Source organism: Miniopterus schreibersii (assembly GCF_964146895.1).
Source record: "Miniopterus schreibersii genome assembly, chromosome: 2".
In the NCBI taxonomy this organism is placed as follows: Eukaryota; Metazoa; Chordata; class Mammalia; order Chiroptera; family Miniopteridae; genus Miniopterus; species Miniopterus schreibersii.
Window position 1 is genome coordinate 106,713,597 of NC_138102.1, and position 21,150 is coordinate 106,734,746.

At 39.4% G+C, this 21,150-nt stretch overlaps 2 protein-coding genes and 1 pseudogene across 3 annotated transcripts in view; 2 read left to right on the top strand and 1 right to left on the bottom strand.

The window, feature by feature from the left end:
• TULP3 (TUB like protein 3) overlaps positions 1-21,150 on the top strand; it is an 80,590-nt gene that overhangs the window by 20,897 nt on the left and 38,543 nt on the right. Inside the window, exon 2 of the mRNA XM_081130548.1 lies at positions 14,416-14,467. Within this exon, the coding sequence (XP_080986674.1) occupies positions 14,416-14,467 (52 nt within the window). The remainder of the gene's footprint in view (positions 1-14,415; positions 14,468-21,150) is intronic.
• Positions 6,332-6,796, bottom strand: LOC308552854 (large ribosomal subunit protein uL11 pseudogene; annotated as a pseudogene). The gene has a single exon. The product of its transcript is annotated as a large ribosomal subunit protein uL11 pseudogene (transcript).
• The window catches only part of TEAD4 (TEA domain transcription factor 4), a 130,145-nt gene continuing 117,963 nt past the window's right edge, over positions 8,969-21,150 (top strand). Inside the window, exon 1 of the mRNA XM_081130556.1 lies at positions 8,969-8,973. The gene's annotated coding sequence lies outside the window, so the exon portion shown is untranslated. The remainder of the gene's footprint in view (positions 8,974-21,150) is intronic.

Consider the following 21,150-nt stretch of genomic DNA (forward strand, 5'->3'; position numbering starts at 1 on the left):
TGACCAGGAGTGTGAGAGTTCAAGTTACTCCATACTCAATTCTTTGTATGGTCATGGTATTTTAAAATGTACTGATATCTCATTGTGGTTTTAATATGCATATCTTTTGTGAAATAAATCTTGAAATATTTTGCCCAGTTTTTAATTGGGTTGTTTTCTTAGTAAACTGGTAAAAGTTCTTTCAATTTTAAATGTAAGTCCTTTGTTAGATACATATTTTGTGAAAATTTTCTACCATTCTGTGGCTTGCCTTTTAATTTTCATAACAATATCTTTTGCAAAACCAGTTTTTTATTTTGATGAAGTCCAATTTGTTAATTTTTATTGATTCTTTTTTTTAGTATGTGAATAGAAGTAGAAGTCATAATCAAACCTACAATTTTAAATTTTTCTCCAAGAGGGTGGTAGTCAAATCTTCAATTAAGTGTGAATAGCTGACTAGAATTAAGAATAAAAAATTATGTTGTGCCCTGGCTGGTGTGGCTTGGTTGGTTGAGCATCGTCCCATGCCCCAAAAGGTCATGAGTTTGATTTCCGATCAGGGCACATACCCAGGTTGTGGGTTCAATCTCCAGTTGGAGTGTGTGCAGGAGGTAGCAAAGCAATGTTTTTCTGTCACATTGATGTTTTTCTCTCTCCCTCTCTCTCCAAAATAAAAAAATATATATTTTAAAAAATTATGTTGTTTTTGTAGCTATTGTCTTGAGGTAATCCTTTTTGCCTTTATCTTTCCTATACTACTGTCTTTCCAATAATTCCTTGTCACACATAGTAAGTACATTTCTTTTTTTTTTTCTTTTTTAAAAAAAAATATCTTTATTGATTTCAGAGAGCGGAGAGGGAGAGAGAGAGAGAAACATCAATGATGAGAGAGTCATTGATCGAGCCCACAACCTGGGCATGTGCCCTGACTGGGAATCGAACCCCGATCGCCTGGATCCTAGGTTGACGCTCAACCGCTGAGTCACTCCCGACCAGGCAGTACATTTATTTCTGATAGGTTGAGTTGAACCAAATTTTTATAAGTTGTATTTATTTCAACTTCATGCAGGCAGCTCATTTCTACAGATTTACAATTTCGAATTCCTCTAACTAAAATGAATAAATTGCCTTCCAAGGTGTCCTCTTTATTAATCCACATTGGTACTTATTGTATTTATTTAATAAAATAGGCTGTTCCTCATTTGTTTCTTAACTATAACTAATTTCTGAGACCAAAAAGGTTTTTTTAAAAATAATACGTTGTTATTTATTTTAGAGAGAGAGGAAGGGAAAGGGAGAAAGAGATAGAAATATCAATGATGAGAGAGAATCATTGATCATCTCCTCCTGCACACCCCTACTGGGGATTGGGCCTGCAACTCGGGCATGTGCCCTGACCGGGAATCAATCTGTGGTTCATGGGTCAACACTCAACCACTGAGCAACGCCAGCCAGGCTAAAAACTATTATTTGTGATGTTATGAAGCAATAATATAGTCAGTAAAGGAAGTGTTCACTCAAGTTATTGTTGAAAAGTCATGGGCTGCTCACAGCTTTCATTTTTGCAGAGTCTAACCCTGCTGTGATCCTGGCAAGGATGGTGTTTATTCCTTCTAGTACCACAGAAAGAGTCTGTTTAGCCTCCTGCATCATTGGCCAAATTACAGTTAAGTGCTGATCACAGCATCCTTATTATTTGGCACAGCATGGGCGGCAGCAAGAGGCAGACTCTTACTGTTATAGTAGCAGTGGGTTTTACGTTACTGGCAGCTAGAAATTTTTTTCTTCTTTTTTGTAGGCAGAGAGAGCTTGACAGGAATGTTGTGAGTGTGAAGATCTAGGTGATTGCTATATTATTAAATGCTTCAAACAAGTTGGCAGCATGGTCTGTTAGGTACTAGTAATTGAATGAGTAATGTTTTAAAGTAGGCTCTAAGTTTCTCAGAATTTTGATCTTGGGCAAATTTCTTTATTGTTTCATACCATCTCTATTCCTTAGAAACACTATGTGTGTAATTTAGGTGCTCCAGTAAAGGGCATATGGAGTTTTAAGTGTACTCAGTCCATGACTGTAAAATAGACATTCAGAAAAATGCCTGTTTTCTTGTTTTGTCCTCCAATTTCTTATTTTGAAAAAATATGCTGAAAAGTTGCAACAAAAGTACAATTGATAACCTATGCCCTTTACCTAGATTTGTGCTTATTAACTTTACTTTTTAGTATTGTGCTTTTAAAAAATCTTTTTGATTAGACTTATAGAAAAGTTGTAGAAATATGAGAATTCCTGTATATCCTTCACCAAGCTTTCCCTAATGTTAATACCTTACACAACCATATACAGTTATCAAAACCAGGAAATTGACATTGATTCAGTACTATTCATTAATTCACAGTTTTATTTGAATTTAGCCAGTTTTCCCACTAGTGTCCTTTTTCTAGTCTAGGATCCAAATCCAGGATCCTGTAGTGTATTTAGTTGTCATGTCTCTGTAGTCTTCTTCAACCTGCATAGTTTCTTAGTCTTTCTTTGCCTTTCCTGACCTTGACATTTTTGAAGAGTACTGGCCAGTTTTTTTGTAGAAGATTCTTCAGTTTAGGTTTGTCTGGTGTCTCCCCATGATTAAATTAAAATTATGCACTTTGGCAAGAATACCACAGACATGATGCTGTGCCCTTCTCAGTGCATCATATCGGGAGGAACATGATGTTGCTATGTTTTATTGCTAGTGATGTTCCTCTTAATCACTTAGTTAAGGTGCCACCTTCCAGATTTCTCCACTGTGAAGTTACTATTTTCCCTTTGTAGTCAGTAATTAACTTGTGGGCAGATACTTTGAGACTCTGCGCATATCCTATTTCTCATACACTCTAACCCACTAATTTTAGCATCTGTTGCTGGTTCTTGTCTGCAACAGTTATTATTATGGTGTTTGCCTAATGGTGATTTTCTGTTTCCATTATTTCTTTTATCTTTATTAACTGGGTTTTTTTCTGTAAGAAAGAACTGCGCCCTCTCCCCCATTTATTCATTCATAACATTATGGACTCATGAATACTCAGGAAAGTGTGGCTCCTCCAGCCCACTACCCTGTTCCCATTCCCTCATTATTTCTTTTTTATTTTTTATTTTAAATTTACCACCTTAACCATTTTAAAAATATATAGATCTTTATTGATTTCAGAGAGAGGAAGGGAGAGGGAAGGAGAGAGCTGAAACATCAATGATGAGTCATTGATCGGCTGCCTCCTGCATGCCCCTACTGGGGATGGAGCCCACAACCTGGGCATGTGCTCTGACCGGGAATCAAACCGTGATCTCCTGGATCCTAGGTCGATGCTCAACCGCTGAGCCATGCCTGGCCAGGCTGTCCCTTGTTATTTCTACCCGTTTTCACTCAGAAGGGCATTCTCCTATGTGACCACAATACTGTTACCACTTCACATTAATGGGACACTTCACATTAATATGTAGTCTTGTCTAATGTGCAGTTCATAGTGAAATATCTTAAGTGCACCTATAATAGTCTTTACTGTGTACATATTTCGATCCAGAATTCAGGATTATGTGTTGTTTGGTTGCCAGAAATATCTTAAACCTCGTCTATTTTAACCTAGAACTGTTCTCCAGCCTTTTTATTTTTTTTATATTAACTCTTTTGAAAAGTCTTGACAGTTGTCTAAGAGAATTTCTCTCCATTTGGGTTTGTATTCTCCTGAATAGATTTAAGTTAAACACTGTTGACAGGAATATTACATACATTATATTGTATTCTTTTTAATACACCACATTAAGGTCAGTCTGTCCCATCATAGTTGCTGTTTCCCATCACTTGGTTAAGATGATATCTGCCAGACTTTTTCATTGTAAAGTTACCTTTTTCTCTTTGTAATTAATATAATCTGTGGGGAGACATTTGAGATTGTGTTGAATATCCTACTTCACTTGATGATTATACCATCCATCCTTGTTTTTTGCAAGAGTGATATTCTACTATATTTTATTTTTATTGGCATTATTCTGTAATGCCCTTTATTTTTTGTGTGTCATTTATTTATTTACAATCAGTATAGACTCATGGTTTCTTTTTTATACCAGTTTTGTCGAGATATAATTTATATACCATACACTTCACCCATTTAAGGTAGACACTCTTTAGTGGTTATTAGTATTTAGTATATTCACAAAGATGTGCAGCCATCATCAACCTACCTCATACCCTTTAACTATCACTCCTCAACTCCCATTCCCCAGCCCTAAGCAATCACTAATCTAATTTCTGTCCCTATTAGTTTGCCTATTCTGGGTATTTTATAAAAATGGAATTATAATATGTGGTCTTTTGCGACTGGCTTCTTTCACTTAGCATAATGTTTTTAAGGTTCTCCCATGTTTCAGTACTTATTCCTCTTTATGACTGAACAATATCCCATTGTATAGCTATACTAGATTTTATTTATTCTTTTATCAGTTGATGGACATTTGGTTTGTTTCTACCTTTTGTCCATTGTGAATAATGGTGCTACAGATGCTATAAAAATTTGTATACACACAACAAGGTAAATATACTTAACAGTACTGAACGATACACTTAAAAATGGTTACGATATTAAATTTTATGGTATTTTACCACACCATAAAAAGAAAAAATATGGAATACCTGTATGATATAGTATATATTTTTAAATTTACCTTTATTGTTGAAAGTATTACAGACCCCCCCCCCACTGGTGACCCCTTCTTCCCCTCCTCCTCCCCAGGCCTTCACCTCACTACTGTCTGTATCCATGGATTTTGCATATATGCATATAAATTCTTATGTTAATCTCTCCCCACTCACCCACCCACCCCCACCTTCCCTCTGAGATTCGTCAGTCTGTTCCATGCTTCTATGTCTCTGGATCTATTTTGTTCATCAGTATATTTTGTTCATTAGATTCCACATATGAGTAAGATCACGTGACACTTGTCTTTCTCTGATTGGCTTATTTCGCTTAGCATAATACTCTCCATTTCCCACTATAAAATATTATACCTAAGCAACATAAAAATATGCTTAAGTGTAATCTTAAAATAAAATGATGTAAAAAATCATAAGTATTATTTCAGATACATAAAAGTTGGTAGAAATATATGGAAGGATGTTTGCTGCAATATTAGCAGTGATCATCTCAAGATAATAGGATTATGAAAAGACCATTTCTTTGTCTACATTTTTACAAAATTCATGAAATGCATATGGATTATTTTTATAATTCATGAAAAACATTAGGGAAAAAATAACCCATACAAAAAGGGTTTGGCACCAGTGATCTTCTTGTAACACATATACCATTTCAAAAATCCCTTCAATTAAAGAAGCAATACAATTATAAAGAAAAAAAATGTGTAAAAGTTTTTTCGTAGGTATGTGTTTTCATTTCTCTTGGATATGTACGTAGGAGTGGAATTTCTGGGTTATATGGTAACTTTATATGCAATCATTTGAAGAACTGCTGGTCTGTTTTCCAAAGTGTCTATACCATTTTACAATCCCACCAGCCATATATAAGGATTCTGATATTTCCAGATCCTCACTAATACTTGTTATCTTTTTTATTATAGCCATCTTAGTGGGTCTGAAGCAACATCTCATTGTGGTTTGGATTTACATTTTCCTGATGACAATAATGTTGAGAATCTTTTCATGAGCTTATCAGCCATTTTTATACATACTTTGGAGATGTGTCTGTTTAAATTCTTTGCCCACTAAAAAAATCAATTGTTTGTCTCTTGGTTCTTGAGTTGTAGGAGTTCTTTGTGTATTTTGAATACCAGAATAATTAGATACATGATTTGCAAATATTTCCTCCTGTTTTATGCGTTGTCTTTCCATTTTCTTAATAATGTCCTTTGATGACAAAAGTTTTTAATTTTAGTGAAGTCCAATGTACCTATCTTTATTGCTCATGCTTTTGGTGTCATATCTAAGAATCCATGGCCAAATCCAAAGTCATGAAGATTTACTCTTATGTTTTCTCCTAAGAGTTTGATAGTTTTAGCTCTTACAGTTAAGTCTTTGATACATTTTTTGGGGGGGGGGTTGTCAAATGATTTAAAATATATATATTTTTATTGATTTCAGAGAGAGGAAGGGAGAGGGGGAGAGAGAGAGAGAAACATCAATGATGAGAGTCATTGATTGGCTGCCTCCTGAACACCCCCTGCTGGGGATTGAGCCCACAACCCAGGCATGTGCCCTGACCAGGAATCGAACCTCGATCTCCTTGATCATAGGTTGATGCTCAACCTCTGAGCCATGCTGGCCAGGCATCAAATGATCTTTAATTGAAATATTTTCCTTTGTAGTTCTTAACTAGCTGGGCATTCCACTGTACTACAGTTGATGTCATCTATGATGTTGTGAGGGTGGCAGTCATGAACATTGCAGCCCATAGACTGGTCAGTCCCTAGGATCTCTCTAATGATTCTAGAGAGTTTTCTCGACAAAGATCAGTGCCGCATCTGTCGGGCAATGTTTACAGTCTCATCAAAAGTATATTTCCAATGTGCTTAGTCTTTTTATGCTTCTTTCTGTCTCTTGGCAGTTCTTTGAGGGCCTTGATGATCAGGGCAGAGGCAGAAGGTACTACCTCAGTCTGGGCCTGTCTGTTCTGAATGGTCAGTTTCACTGTAATCCTCAGATCCTTCCAATCACCAGTTGCTTTGGCAAAGTCACCAACCATTTTTGGAGAAAAATTCAGGAGGCCTATCATGTTGGCCAGAGCATCTCAGACATAGGACTTTGATCTCATTGGGGTGGAACTTAAGTGGCATGGTGGAGGCAGCTGGTGTCAGGTGAACCCAGATATGTGACTACTGAAGAAAGCTATACCTTGGCCGCCTTTGAGCTGAAAGCCAAAAGAGTCTTTGGTACTTTAAAAAAAATTTTTAATTAATTTTTCTTTATTGATTTTTCTAGAGAGGAAGGGAGAGGGAGAAAGGGAAACATTGATGTGAGAGAGAAACATCAGTCGATTGCTTCCTGTATGCACCCTGACGGGGACTGAACCTGCAACCTGGGTATGTGCCCTGACCAGAAATCGAATCCTTGACCTTTCAGTGCATGGGATGATATGCCAACCACCTGAGCCACACCAGCCTGGGCATCTCTGATACATTTTGAGTTAATTTATATATATGGTGTGAGACAGAGGTCCAACTTCATTCTTTTGCATGTAGGCATCTAGTTGTCTACCACTACTTGTGGAAGAGACTTTTGTTTCCTCATTGAACGATCTTGGAACCCTTGTCAGAAATTGATTGGCCATAGATGTATGGGTCTGCTGTGACTTTTGAGATGATCGTTTTCTTTTTCTTTTTTTTTTTTTTTATCAGTTTGCCCTATGTGTGTATACTATAAGCAGTCTAATTTGGTTTATGTTTTTGAACTTGGTATAAAAGGAAGCTTTAAAAATGTAATGTTTTCTGTGTTGCCTATTTGTTTTATATTATGTTTATAGTCAATTTATAGATTTGTGTTAGGGTGAAATTCATTCATTTTCACTGAAGTACTGTATAACGTTCCACTGAATGACTGTACCAAATTTTATCCATTTTACTCTTGGCAGACACTTGTGTTGTTTTCAGTTCATCTAGTGATTCTTAAAAATGTGTTCAGGAGTGGATGAGTAGAGGCAATCTTTTAGCAGACTTTCGCCAAATATTTGTTCGTAGAGTAAGTGAAGAATAGTACAGGGGGACTAGGAAATATTTTTGGTGCCCATAAACAAAGATAGGTATGTGGGGCACATTTGTAGAGAATTATATGTGTGCATTTTGCAGTGATAAAAAGCCTTGTGCGGGCATCTTCAGTTTAACCTTTGGCTGGTCAATAACTGGAAGGTAGTTTCAAGAGACTGGAGTTCTTGTGGATATGATAATCATCTGCCACACTTGAGTAATAGGTCTGTGTTTCTCTAAGATATATGTTTAGAGTGTTCCCTGTTTGTACCAAGTAAATAGGAAATTTTCCATGAGAAAAATGGGAGAAAAATAGTAATTCCATTTCTTTTACTCTGGAGAAATTCTGGTTTTGGGGGTTTGTTTTTGTTTTTGTTTTTCATATTAACCTGTTAATTTACAGAGCCATGGCTCTGTACAAAAATAAAATGGTTTTCATTAGATTAACAGTTTAAATAAATACCTGATGGAACATTCTTTTTCATTTTTATAGCTCATCTTTGGGGCTGATATTCAGTTTATGCTTTCCTTGCTGTTCTTGATCCAGGATTGTCATCACTTTATTGGCTTGTATTTGCGCCTACAAAAAAGACAATTTATACATTTCTGTCACAAACATAATAATCAGCCTCATAGCCGATGCTTCCCAAACACTTCTGCATCCATCTGTTGATGGATAGGTGTGGTAAATCCAGTTAAGGACTGAACCTAATCTTCATCCCTTCACTGGTGTCTTCTCCTGAATTTCTTAGGTCCTAAGTAATTGATTTCCAAGATTTCTCTTTTTGCAAAGAAGTTTTGTATATTCAGCTACTTACTACCCTTTCTGCTTTGTGGTCCCATAAACATCTCCAGCTCAGTTCTCCAATTCTGTGTTCAAGCTGAAGTTACCATTTTCTCCTCACACATTATGCTCAGTGAAATAAGTCAAAAGGAAAGACAAATTCACGTATCCTGTTTTTCGAAAATTTGCGTCATGCCACTTTGCTTTACGAAAAACCTACTTTAGTACATGTTTTTGCTAACTGAAAGGAATCCATAGAGAAGTTTTACTTTACCAACAAAGGCAAAAAGTGAAAACAGCATTTAGTGTTTGCTTTGTAGCAAGCCAAACAGTAATAGAGGCAGTGCACACCCCGAGCAGCAAGAGGGGCCCCCACCAAACCCCTTGGCCAGGAACTACACTCAGCATCTCAGCATCCAGCCACCAAAGCTTTGAACTGTCTGTCAGCATCTGTGCTTTATTTGGATTTATTTTAGGCAAGATGTATCCTAAGGTATCAGGGAAGCCTAAGAGAGCTCGTAAGGGTGTTATGCTTAGTGTAAAACTGGATGTAATTAAGCATATTTGGTATGATTTGATAGGTTATTTTTGGGGTCTAAGAATGCTCAAAAAGTTTTCCGTATAAATGAATGGTAATAGCTTCTTTGCTTTAGGCCATTATGGCTTGTGAAAGATTTCATAGGAACACTCTACTTCAGATAGTGTGGAAACCTGTACTATGATTTCACTTATATGTGGAATTTAAAAAACAAAACAAAACCAAAAAACAAAACTCATAGATAAGGAGAAAAGATTGGTAGTTGCTGGGGGTGGGTAGGCAAAATGGGTGAAGGGGCTCAAAATGTAAAAATTCCTGGTTAGCGAATGAATAAGTCATGGGGATATAGTGTACAGTTTGGTGACTATAGTTAATAACATTGTATGGCATAGTATTTGAAAGTGCTAAGAGAATAGGTTTTTTTTTTATAAACTGGCTTTTGCCCTGGCTGGGTAGCTCAGTTGGTTAGAGTGTCCTCTGGATATGCCAAGGTTGTGGGTTTGATCCCCAGTCGGGACACATGCAAGAATCAACCAGTGAATGCATAAATAAGTGCAACAACACATCGATGTTTCTCTCCCTCTCTTCTCTCTCTCCCTCTCCCTCTCCTTTTTGCTCTCTCTAAAATCAATCAAAAAACAAACCAGCTTTTAAATTTTTGTTTGTTTTTTGTTTTTTATTGATTTGAGAGAGAGGAAGGGAGAGACAGAGAGAGAGAGAAACATCCATCAGTTGCCTCCTGTATGCACTGGGAATCAAACCTGCAACCTGGGTAGGTACCCTGACTGGGAATCGGACCAGTGCATGGGATGACGCTCAACCAACTGAGCCACCCAGTCAGGGCAAACCAGCTTTTAATTTAGTTGTTTACTGCTAAAAAATTACTTACAATGATTCCACAAAAGTGGGTGGAACGGATTGATGAAAAATTGGTGAAAAGGGTGAGTATACTCTTTTTTTCTCTCATTTTTAAGATCATTTTTATTTTTCAATTACAGTGGACATACAATATTATATTAGTTCCAGGTGTACAACCCAGTGATTAGACATTATATTACTTACTAATCGATCATCCCAATAAACCTCCCTGACGCCATACATAGTTATTAGGATATTATTGGCTATATTCCCTATGCTGTACTTTACATCCCCATGACTATTCTGTAACTACCAACTTATACTTCTTTTTTTAAAAATAATATGTTTTTATTGATTTCAGAGAGAGGAAGGAAGAGGGAGAGAGAGATAGAAACATCAATAATGAGAGAGTATCATCGATTGGCTCCTCTTGCATGCCTCCTACTGGGGATCAAGCCCACAACCCAGGCATGTGCCCTGACCAAGAATTGAACTGTGACCTCCAGGTTCATGGGTTGATACCCAACCACTGAGCCACACTGGCCAGGCCCAATTTGTACTTCTTAATCCCTTCACCTTTTTATTTACCCCCCAGCCTCCTCCCTTCTGACAACCGTCAAAATGTTCTCTTCATCTATGTGTCTTTCTGCTCTGCTTGTTCATTTATTTTGTTTTTTAGATTCAGTTGTTGATAATATGTATTTATTGCCATTTTATTGTTCATATTTTTTATCTTTTTTCTTCTTACATTTCTTTTACATTTCTTTTAATACTGGTTTGGTGCTGGTGAACTCCTTTAGCCTTTTCTTGTCTAGGAAGCTCTTTATATATGTTCTTTGATTCTAAATGATAGCTTTTCTGGGCAGAGTAATCTTGGCTGTAGGTCCTTGCTTTTCATCACTTTGAATATTTCTTGCTAGTTCCTTCTGGCCTGCAAAGATTGTTGAGAAATCAGCTGACAGGTAGGTAACTAACTGCTTTTGTCTTGCTGCTTTTAAGATTCTCTCTGTCTTTAACCTTTTGCAAGGGCCCACCCCACAGAGCAGGACTTACTTAAGTGGAGCTCTGGTGCACGTTGAGTCCACCCCTTGAGTGGTTGGGTGGTGCTTTGATGTGATCTGAGGCTGTCCAGTGGTGCACTGGCTCTGGGGCCTCCTGGGAGGTGCAGGCTAAGGTCAGCTGCTGCCTGTGTTCTGCCCAGGGCCACCCAGAATGAGCTACAAAGTGATCTGTAGATGGCTGCTACTTGTGCTGGGGTTGGAGATGCCCAGGAGAGGCCAAACTGTGACGCAAGGCCGACTGCCATTAGTGCCAGGCCTGGGGCCACTTAGCAAGAGGTACGAGCCACTCTGAGGGCAGATGCTGCATGAGAGATTTTAGGAAAGTCTGAAGCATGAGCTAAGACAGGCCATTAGTATGGAAAAGGCACTGTAAACAGCTTGGGTGGGCCTGAATGTTGGGTGAGGCTGAGTTTCAGGGAATCACCAGGTGGGTGAGTATTAACCAAGTTGATGAAGACTCAGATATGGCACCCACCTGCTGGCTCTGTGCCGGGAGGGCTCAGAAAAGGAGCAGTTGCCTTTGCCAGCACTTGTCTGGGAGAAAGCTCCCCCTCCAGCTCTCGTCCTAATTCCAGACATTTTAGTTCCTCCCTGTTTGTCCCTGGTGCTTTTTGAGCTACTGCTCCAGTTCTGGAGCTCAGAGTGAGTGAGTCTGATTAAGTCCGTCAGCAGACCCTTTAAAGGAATGCCTAGGACTCCAGCAGCCCTCTCTCTAAGCCACAATCCCCACCAGTTTTTACAGCCAGAAATATGGGGACTCCTCTTCCTGGCACTGGAATGCTGTGCTGGGGGCCTTGTGTGGGGCTGGGACCCCTTGCTCTTCGGCGAGGGGGGGGGGCTCTGTAGCCAAGATATCCTTCTTGATGTTTATCTGCCACATGTGGGTGTGGGACCAGCCTTTTTCACATCTCCACCCCTTCCACCAGTCTCCATGTTTTGTGTTGATTTACTAACTAGTCTTGGTTAGGCTTGCTATTCAACAACTTGGTTTGAAATGAGAGAAGGAAAATGTTAAAAGAAACAATGAAAATTTAGTAAGATCATAGTCCAGTTTAAACTAGAAATTCTAGTTCAGATTTAATATAAATATATAAAATATCTTTATTATTTCTGCTAAGTTACAATTTAACACTAGAGCTCAGGAAAAAAAAGTGTAGCTTTTGATGGATAAGAGGCATCTAAATGTTATAATTATATAGCTTCTTTTCAGTGCCTCTTGTGTTAAGGTTAAATGCTTTGATTATACGCTGTTTACTTAAATTGCTCAGCTTGCCCAGGCTTGATGGAAGGAATTACGTGATGTCAAGACAGGGCATTGAAAAGAGATACACCTGGTTTCTTCACTATTGGAGGCCTTAAGAGAAGCGTTTGACGACTTTAGTTGTGTGACAGAATTTAGCTTTATTGAGGTGGTTTTAACATTTGGGGGGCGGATAGGATGATTTTTTTTAACATGCCAGAGGGTTTTGCAGTTCTGGTGTGAGTTGAGGGCCGAGTGAGTTGCAGGAAAAGCAGAATCACAGCAGTAGTTGCTGAAAATACTAGTCTATAACTGGATTTTTTCACCAAGTTACCCTCTCCTATATAATATTGATAATATTTTTTCTGTTAGTCATTTTATGTAGAACTTTTTCAGATTTATACTAATATCTACTGAATACTAATAATATTCTATCGTTGTATTCATAAAGCTAGAATTGTAAAATATGTGAATGCGGATTGACATTAAGGAAAACAGGAACATATCTAGGAGAAATGCAGGTGTTCAGAGTTGAGGCCAGAATTATATCTGACATTTTTATTTGTTTGTTTGTCTTTCTTTTGAGCAGCAAAAATGGAGATGATTTATTTTGAATACTCAGTGTGTTTTTTTTCAACAAAGGATATAAGAGAATTAATAGAGGAGATTGTCAGAGAATCAGAATGTTCCTCCACACCTATAGCTAAAGGATTAATAGGCAGGAAGAGTCTTGGAAACAGTATGCGAATTCCAAGTTGCTATACATTCTTAAAATGCATAAAACCTTGTAAAATGTAGGAATGTAGTGGTAAGCGATTAAACCATGGATAGATACTGTCGTGTATTTACCCCAAATGCAGGAGATCCAGGCTTCCCTTTGTAGCCATGGAATTTGTCTTCTTTCTTTCTTTTTAATAGATCTTTATTGATTTCAGAGAGAGGAAGGGAGAGGGAGAGAGAGATGGAAACATCAATAGTAAGAGAGCCATTGATGGGCTGCCTCCTGCACGCCCCCGACTGGGGACCAAGCCCACAACCCGGACATGTGCCCTGACCAGGAATCGAACCCTGATCTCCTGGATCCTAGGTCGATGCTCAGCCCCTGAGCCATGCCCGGCCGGGCTTCTTTTTTTAATCCTCATCTGAGGGTGTGTTTTCCATTGATGAGAAGGGAGTCACAGAGAGAGAGAAACATCAGTTGGCTGCCTTACTGGGGATGGAACCCAAAACCTGGGTGTGTGCCCTGACCAGGAATCGAACCCACTACCTTTAGGCATATGGGATGATGCTCCAACCAACTGAGCCGCACCAGCCAGGGCATGGAATTTGTCTTCTTAAGTAGGACTTTGTTTTTAGTTTTTTCTGACAGTAAGCTCCTAGTAAAAATTTATAATACAAATAATTGATAATCATTTCTGCCTTGTTTTATAGTTTACTCTTTCTAAGAATGCTGGGTCACAAAATAAAATACTACATTAGGAAAAGGCTTCAGAGAGAGTTTTTTGAAAGTTCAAAAAGGTTTGGTTTATCGATTGAAGATGTAATTTAATATATTTTTGCTGTTGTTTTCTTCCGTAAAAAAAAATAAAAATCTGTCTCCTAGTGGTATTAGATATTGTCTGTTTATAGTCTCTGATGACTAGCATGTTTCATTAATGTCAAACTTGAGTAATAAGATGCTGTACACAGTCTAATTCTTCCTCTACTGGTTCAAAAAAAAAAATAGTAAAGTATATTCGGTCTTAGGTGGAAATTAGACTCTGGAAAGCAACCAGGATTAGGGTCTGTTTCTGGTGTTTAACCTTATGCACGGCTCTCCAGGTTTCTGTTACTTCATCTTCAAAGTGTGAAAAATAACAGTATGTAAGTCATAAAGGTGTTTTGCGGAATAACTAAAATAATGCATGTAAAACACTTAGCAGCGTTCCCAGAATATAATGAGTCCTCGATATGTGGTTTAAATGATTAAAAAAATTCCTGCATGCGTGGAGTCTGTGTTCTACATCTTTTTCTTATCCTTTGGGTGTTTCAGTCTCCTCAGGGGGTAAGTGTGGCATTAAGGATGGCCAAGTCCTCCTGCAGTCAGTGTGGGCAGCATCTAGAAACCGATGCTTTCCCTAAGGCAGAATTTATTGGTTCCAAATAGCCCATAGTAATACATGGAAAAGATGAAATTGAATGGTTTTAAAAGGATTTTCTCTTTATATGCTTTCTTTTCATTTTTAAAAACAGCGCTTTTGAAGATGAGACCATGAGGCTTCGACAGCTGAAACTTGATAATCAGGTGAGTAGAGTCTTCTCTTTTGAAATAAGTGGAGAGTTATACTGACCATGATGCTGCCGGTCTCAACTATGAAGTCTTGGCAGGGTCATAGAAAGAAGACCTGATAGTCAGGCTGGTGTTGCTCAGCAGTTGAGTGTCAACCTATAATCCAGGAGATCGAGGTTCAATTCCCAGTCAGGGCGCATGCCTGGGTTGAGGACTTGATTCCCAGTGCGGGGCGTGCAGGAGGCAGTCGATCAATGGCTCTCTCATCACTGATGTTTCTATCTCTCTCTCCCCTTCTCTCTTCTTCTCCCTGAAATCAATCAAATTATATTAAAAAAAAAAAAAGAATGGGGCACTCCTGCATGTCCTCTTATAAAAAGAGAGAGGAAGGAAGGAAGGAAGGTGGGGGGGGGAGGGAAGGAAGGGAAAGAGGGAGGGAGGGAGGGAGGGAGACAGACCTGATATTACTCACTAAGCAGTGTCTGGACTTAGTATCTGCTGAACCAAGGGCCTGAGCTATGGCAAGACCAAAGTGCTTTGAGGACGTCAGCAATAAAACTGACCTTGGATTTGTAATCGCTGAAAATTCCTTGGCGCCTTTCATAAGAATTAGAAGAATGTTAACAGTGTAATTCTGTGTACTTATTTGGTCCTACTGCCAAGTACCTCTCTACACTGTAATTTCATTTAACTACAAGATTTTTTTTCTTACCCTAATCTGCAGATCTGAACATGCTGCTGTGCTTGTTTAAAAACTTCCATTGCCTGAAGAATAATTTTCTTCATAGCACTGGTCCCAGTTTTAACTACACATTAAATTTTTTTGGCAATGATTTGATTTATGTTTTTTTCTTCTACCAGACTAAGTTCCATGAGAACAGGAAGCAAGTCTGTTTATGATGACTGTTACATCAGAAGTTCCTAGCATAGGGCTGGGCACATAATCATCCTTCATTAAATAGTTGAGTGAAGGAAGGAATAAATGAACAGAGTTTTGTGTTATCACATGCTATCTTCATGATTACTCATCTTAGAACCTATACTCAACATAGCATATTTGTTTTTTCATATGAATGTTCTTTAATTCAGGAAATTCTATAACTGTATCTACCTATGTAGGATCATTAACAATCAAAGTGTCTAAACTCCATAGGTAACTAAAAAGACCTCTAAAATTTTGTCTTGCTTCTTTATGTTGCTGTTGGAATTAATAACAGGACCTCTAGCACAATAAATTGAAGATGGAATCATTAAAATCTAGGAAAGAGGTCTTGGCAGAGCATGCAGGGCTCTGTGCTCTGAGCTCTTATGCCCTGAGTGGCAGTGCATAGGGTAGACCTTGCCTGCTCTGGGCTTTGGGAGTGCCTAGCCACCCTACCCTCCATACCCTAAGGGCCAGGCCCACCCCATCAGCCGGCCAACCCTCCACAGTAGGACAAAGTGGAGGTGCAGACCGGAACACCATGCCTGTCCCTGGAACCGCACTGCTACTTGCGCTTGAGTGTGGCTGCCCCCACAGGGCACCTTTCAAAACTTTCATGGCAGTAGCACTTCTCTGGAGACTGTCATCGAGTTCCACTGCCCCTCAGGCCACCAGATGGTAGAGCATAGCGCCCAGGGATCTTGTGTACAAGCCTGAGACTCCTGCTTTAAGGCTACGGTGATTGCCTCCATTGCCCACTGCACCAGCGGCCTATTCACCCGGGCGTTCCTCACCTGCTGTCTCATGAAGTGCATGGGGAAGAGTGAGCCTGGAGCCTCAGCACTCTGACAGGGCTGCCCAGTTCAGCCTCAAGGATCTGAATAATGACAGCAGTGCCACCACAGGTCTGGAGCCAAATGGCTCCGCCTAGCCAGGCAGAGGGCTACTACAGCTTCACCACCCTTGGTGAGGGCACCACAGGACTGGCCAGTGTGGACAAGGACCCTAGGACCCCTGGGCTCAGTGCTCTGAGCTATCCTCATGCTCTGGTGGCAGTGCACAGGGCAGACCTTGCCTGCTCTGGGCTTTGGGAGTGCCTAGCCACCCTACCCTCCATACCCTGAGGGCCAGGCCCACCCCACCAGCCAGCCACCTCTGTCTCCACATATGACCAGCTCCAGATTGATCAGTAAAATCCACTTCCAGGCTTAGGACAAGCTGTCAGGACAAGCTGACTGATGCCCAAGGCTGGGGTCCCCAGTGGGGATGACCAATCAGTCTCTGGGGGAGCCCTGCTGTAGTGGTTTTTATGGCTTGAAACCACTGCTGAGGTTAATATACCTGCTGCAGCCTTCCTCCACCTGGCTCCCTTTAAAGAGACTCGGGGACATTTTAAGCAAATACAGTTTTTCATGGCAGAGTAGGAAAATGGCAACAAACTTCCCAGCAGTTACAGATGGCTGCCTGGGTACCTTCCTCCGCAAGGCATGCTGCTTCTAAGTGGAGACCCGGGTAGGGTTATGCATCCATCATGTCAGTGAAGGGTGTGAAAGAAACAGTTCTTTCTAATACTGGAAAAAGTAAAGAAAACTGGGAAATAAACTAATCTTCCTGGGATCATGGGGAAAATTCTGGTTACAGATACATTTATTGCCCCTACAAAGATCAGAATAATTGTGATGAGCCCTCATTTTCTACATCCCATTGTATAGCAAACTATATTTAGGGAGAAATAACCACATAGCTTTAAATCTTTGCTTGATTTATTTTTAAGGCTAAATGATACATCCCTTGCTAGCATTAAATGAAATCTTTGGTTGTCTACCAAGTAATTATATAAGACATACATTTTTGAATTTTGTGTGGTTTCTGAATAGATATATTTTCTGGATTTTTAAAAAAGATTGCCCAAATATTTTGTGATTTTTATTCTTTTCAGTGGGAATACTACATGTGGAATAAGTGTTGGGATTTTGTGAGCCTTTTTATAGCACAAATAATTATTTTTTTACTTTTATTTTTTAATCCTCACCCAAGGATATTTTTTCCATTGCTTTTCAGAGAGAGTAGAAGGGGGGGGGGCATCAACGTGAGAGGGACACATCGATTGGTTGCCTTCTGCTTGCCCACCGACCTGGGCAGGGGATTGAGCCTGTAACCGAGGTATATGCCCTTGGCCGGAATCAAACCCAGACCCTTCAGCCTGAAGACCAATGCTCTAACCACTGAGCCAAACTGGCTAGGGCAGCACAAATATTTTTTTAAATTATGTTTTTAATGGTTATAAAAGCATATGGTAAGAATGCAAATATACAAAAAAGATATTTGATGAAAAATATCCACACCCTCACACATACTACTTGGCTCAGTTCTTTTTCTTTCTGTTTTTAATATGTCTTTATTGATTTCAGAGAGAGGAAGGGAGATAGAAAGATACATCAATGACAAGAGTCATTGATCAGCTGCCTCCTGCATGCCCTCCACTGGGGATTGAGCCGGCAACCAGGGCGTGTGCCCTGACCGGGAGTCGAACCTTGATCTCCTGGTTCATAAGTCGATGCTCAAACACTGAGCCATGCCGGCTGGGCTTGACTCAGTTCTTAACCAGAGGCAGTCACTAACTTCTAGTGTATCCTTCCAGAGATAGTCAAAGAATATAAAGACATAAAATTTGGAAAGCAGAATCTCCACCTTCCTGGCCAGGGATAGCAACTGTGAAACTGCAGGAGATAATCTTTCTAGGCAAGGTGGTTGAGGAGGAGGGAGGGATTGGAGGGGGGGTTGGCCTAGTGTTCACTCTGCACTTTGGGAATGTTATTGTGCATGGAACTGATAGGGAAGGGGCATATAATAAAAATAGAATCAAAGTTGTTTAATAGCAACTCACTATAAAGAAGAGATTTTCTTACAGACCCTGGGAAACTGGAGGATGTGTTGCAAGAGGAAGAACAGGCCCTGGAGATAAGGCAGTCCTGGAGCCCAGATGAGCCAGTCACTCAAAAGAAAATACAGTTTAAGTGCAGATCAAGGACAGGACCTATCTGAAGGGAGACAGTGTTCCAGGCTAATCTTTTCTGGGGCTATTCTTTGCAAGGACAGTGATAGAAGGCAGGCCCTGAGAACTCACTAACTTTAGATTTCCCCCCCACCCACCCTCTAACCATATATAAGGGCTGACTTGGAATGAAATGTCAGAGGTATCTTTTTAGGGTATTACCCCTGCCCCTCTCTCAGATTGCCAGCTATCTGATTAATCAACAAACCATAAAGATTCAAACTCATCTCTACTTATTTGACTCCAGTAGGGGCGGGCAGCCTGGACCCTTTCATGTCTGGTATCAGAACAGCTTTGTGTGTTGACAGGAAATATGTTGTGGGATTATCTATGAAGATGTTTTGAGGAAGTCCTCATTGACACACATTTATTTAAGCTTTGCTGCAGCAATAAGAAAACAGCTGCTGAGAAGCCAGAGGAGCAGGGGTCAGAGCCTCTGCCCAGCTCCACTCAGGAGTGGTGACTGAGGTTTATATAGAAGGAGAACAAAAAGGATTTTAATTTTAGGGGAAAAAAGACCCATAGCAACAAAAATGACCCTCCTATTTGTCTGTTTCTTTTTGTTAATCTTCACTTGAGGACATTTTTTCCATTAATTTTTTTTTTTTTTAGAAAGACTGGATGTGGGGGGAGAGAAAGAGAAACATCGATGTGAGAGAGACACATTGACTGGTTGCCTCCTGCACGCGCCCCAGCCAGGGACGGGGATCAAACCTGCAATCCAGGTACGTGCTCTTGACCCGGAATCGAACCCGCGACCCCCTGGTGAGCAGGCCTACGCTCTAACCACTGAGCAGTGCCAGTCAGGGCACCTCCTATTTTTAACTTGGGTAACTGCTATTCTACCAAAAGACAATTTCTAGAATAGTTCTGAATGGATTCGTTTTCCTCCACTTCCACAAGTTCCACAAACTCTGAAGCCAGTGCCTAGTTTACTGAAAGAAAAATAGACATACACAGAATATTTAAGTTGTTGAGTATTTCATACGGAAGCTGAATGCTGCTATAAAGTGCTCTTTAAGTCTTTTTCTTTTCTTTCTTTTTTTAAATAGAGATTGCCTGTTGCTTTTTTTTTTTAGTATGTTTTTATTGGTTTCAGAAAGGAAGGGAGAGGGAAACAGAGATAGAAACATCCATGATGAGAGTCATTGACCAGCTGCTTCCTGCATGCCCCCCACTGGGGACAGAGCCCGAAACCTGGGCATGTGCCCTGAGTGGGAGTCGAACCGTGATCTCCTGGTTCATGGGTTTTCATTCAATCACTGAGCCACCCCAGCCAGGCTTGCCTAAGTCTTTTTCTTTTAAATTCCCTTCTAATGAATGAAACTAGGGGAATTTTAGGGGACAGATGGGATTTGTTATATGATAAATGTATTTAGTTTTAGTCTTTTTATTTTGAAATGGTTCTTTTTTAAAATACATTTTAGCTTTAGTATTAGTGGTAGAATATTCTATAATATGACTCATCTCTACTTCTGTATTTATTTATTTATTTATTACTAGACCTCAACCACAGTCTTTTTCCCCTTCTACCTCTCTTTGGCTATAGGATGTACTGTATGTAGTCATGTACTTTGTATTAATATATTAAAAATTTACAAATCTGTTTTGTACTTTTTATACTGTTGGATACTTATAATCAAATTTTTATTAGGTTATTGAATAAATTTAGTCTTATTAAAAAAAAAAAGACAAAATTTTATAGGAATTTTTTTAATTCGAAAAAAATCTCTTTGGACCAGATGTGTAAAGTTTGGTGTTAAATAGTGTATGCAAATACTGTTAGAGCCCTGAAATGCTACCATGCACATAAGAAGGAGATTAGCAAGGTACAAGGGAATTTCCACAAATGCAAGCTGACCATTCAAATGGCCTGTAACAAGAAAGGCAGCAAACACCTTTTGAGTAAAACATTGGGCTGAGAATCAGAAGACTTTGGTTCTAGTGCTTCTAGATTTGCCATTAATAGCTGTGTGATTTTAGGTAAGATCCTCAAACTTGGTCCCCAGTTATTTTATCTATAAAGTGAGGTCAGACTGGATAAAATAATAGAATGTTAGAAAGGAATCTTAGAGTATGGAAGTTAGAACTGAGATGGAGGTGTATTGAGGAAAGCTAGGTTGCTGCTCAGTCTAGGCCTCATACCTGGCAGTATCTAGGTGGGAGACTACAGTGCAAGACATGCCAATCTCCCTGAGGTATATAGTGCATTCCTATCAATGACAGAGGCTTACTCTGGCGGTGATTTGCTGGTAGTGATTTTGAACAGCTTTATTGAAATGTAATTCACATACTATAAATACACACCCAGTTAAAGATGAAAAGGTGTATCCATGTTGTAGCATATATTAGTACTTCATTCCTTTTTATTGTTGAATGACATTCCATTTTGTGCATATACCAAATTTTTTTTATCCATTCAACAGTTGATGGATTTTTGGATTGTTTCCACTTTTTGACTATTACAAATAATGCTCCTCTGAACATTTGTTTACAAGTTTTTATATAGAGATGTTTTAATTTTTCTTGGGTAATATATCTAAGTATAGGTATACCTAATATACCTTAGGTAAGAGAAGTAGAATTGCTGGGTCATGTGGTAACTCAGTATTTCCCATTTTAAGAAACTACCAGACTATTTTCCAAAGTCACTGAGCCCTGGCCGGGTAGCTCAGTTGGTTAGAGCGTCGTTATGATATGCCAAGGTTGAGGGTTCAATCC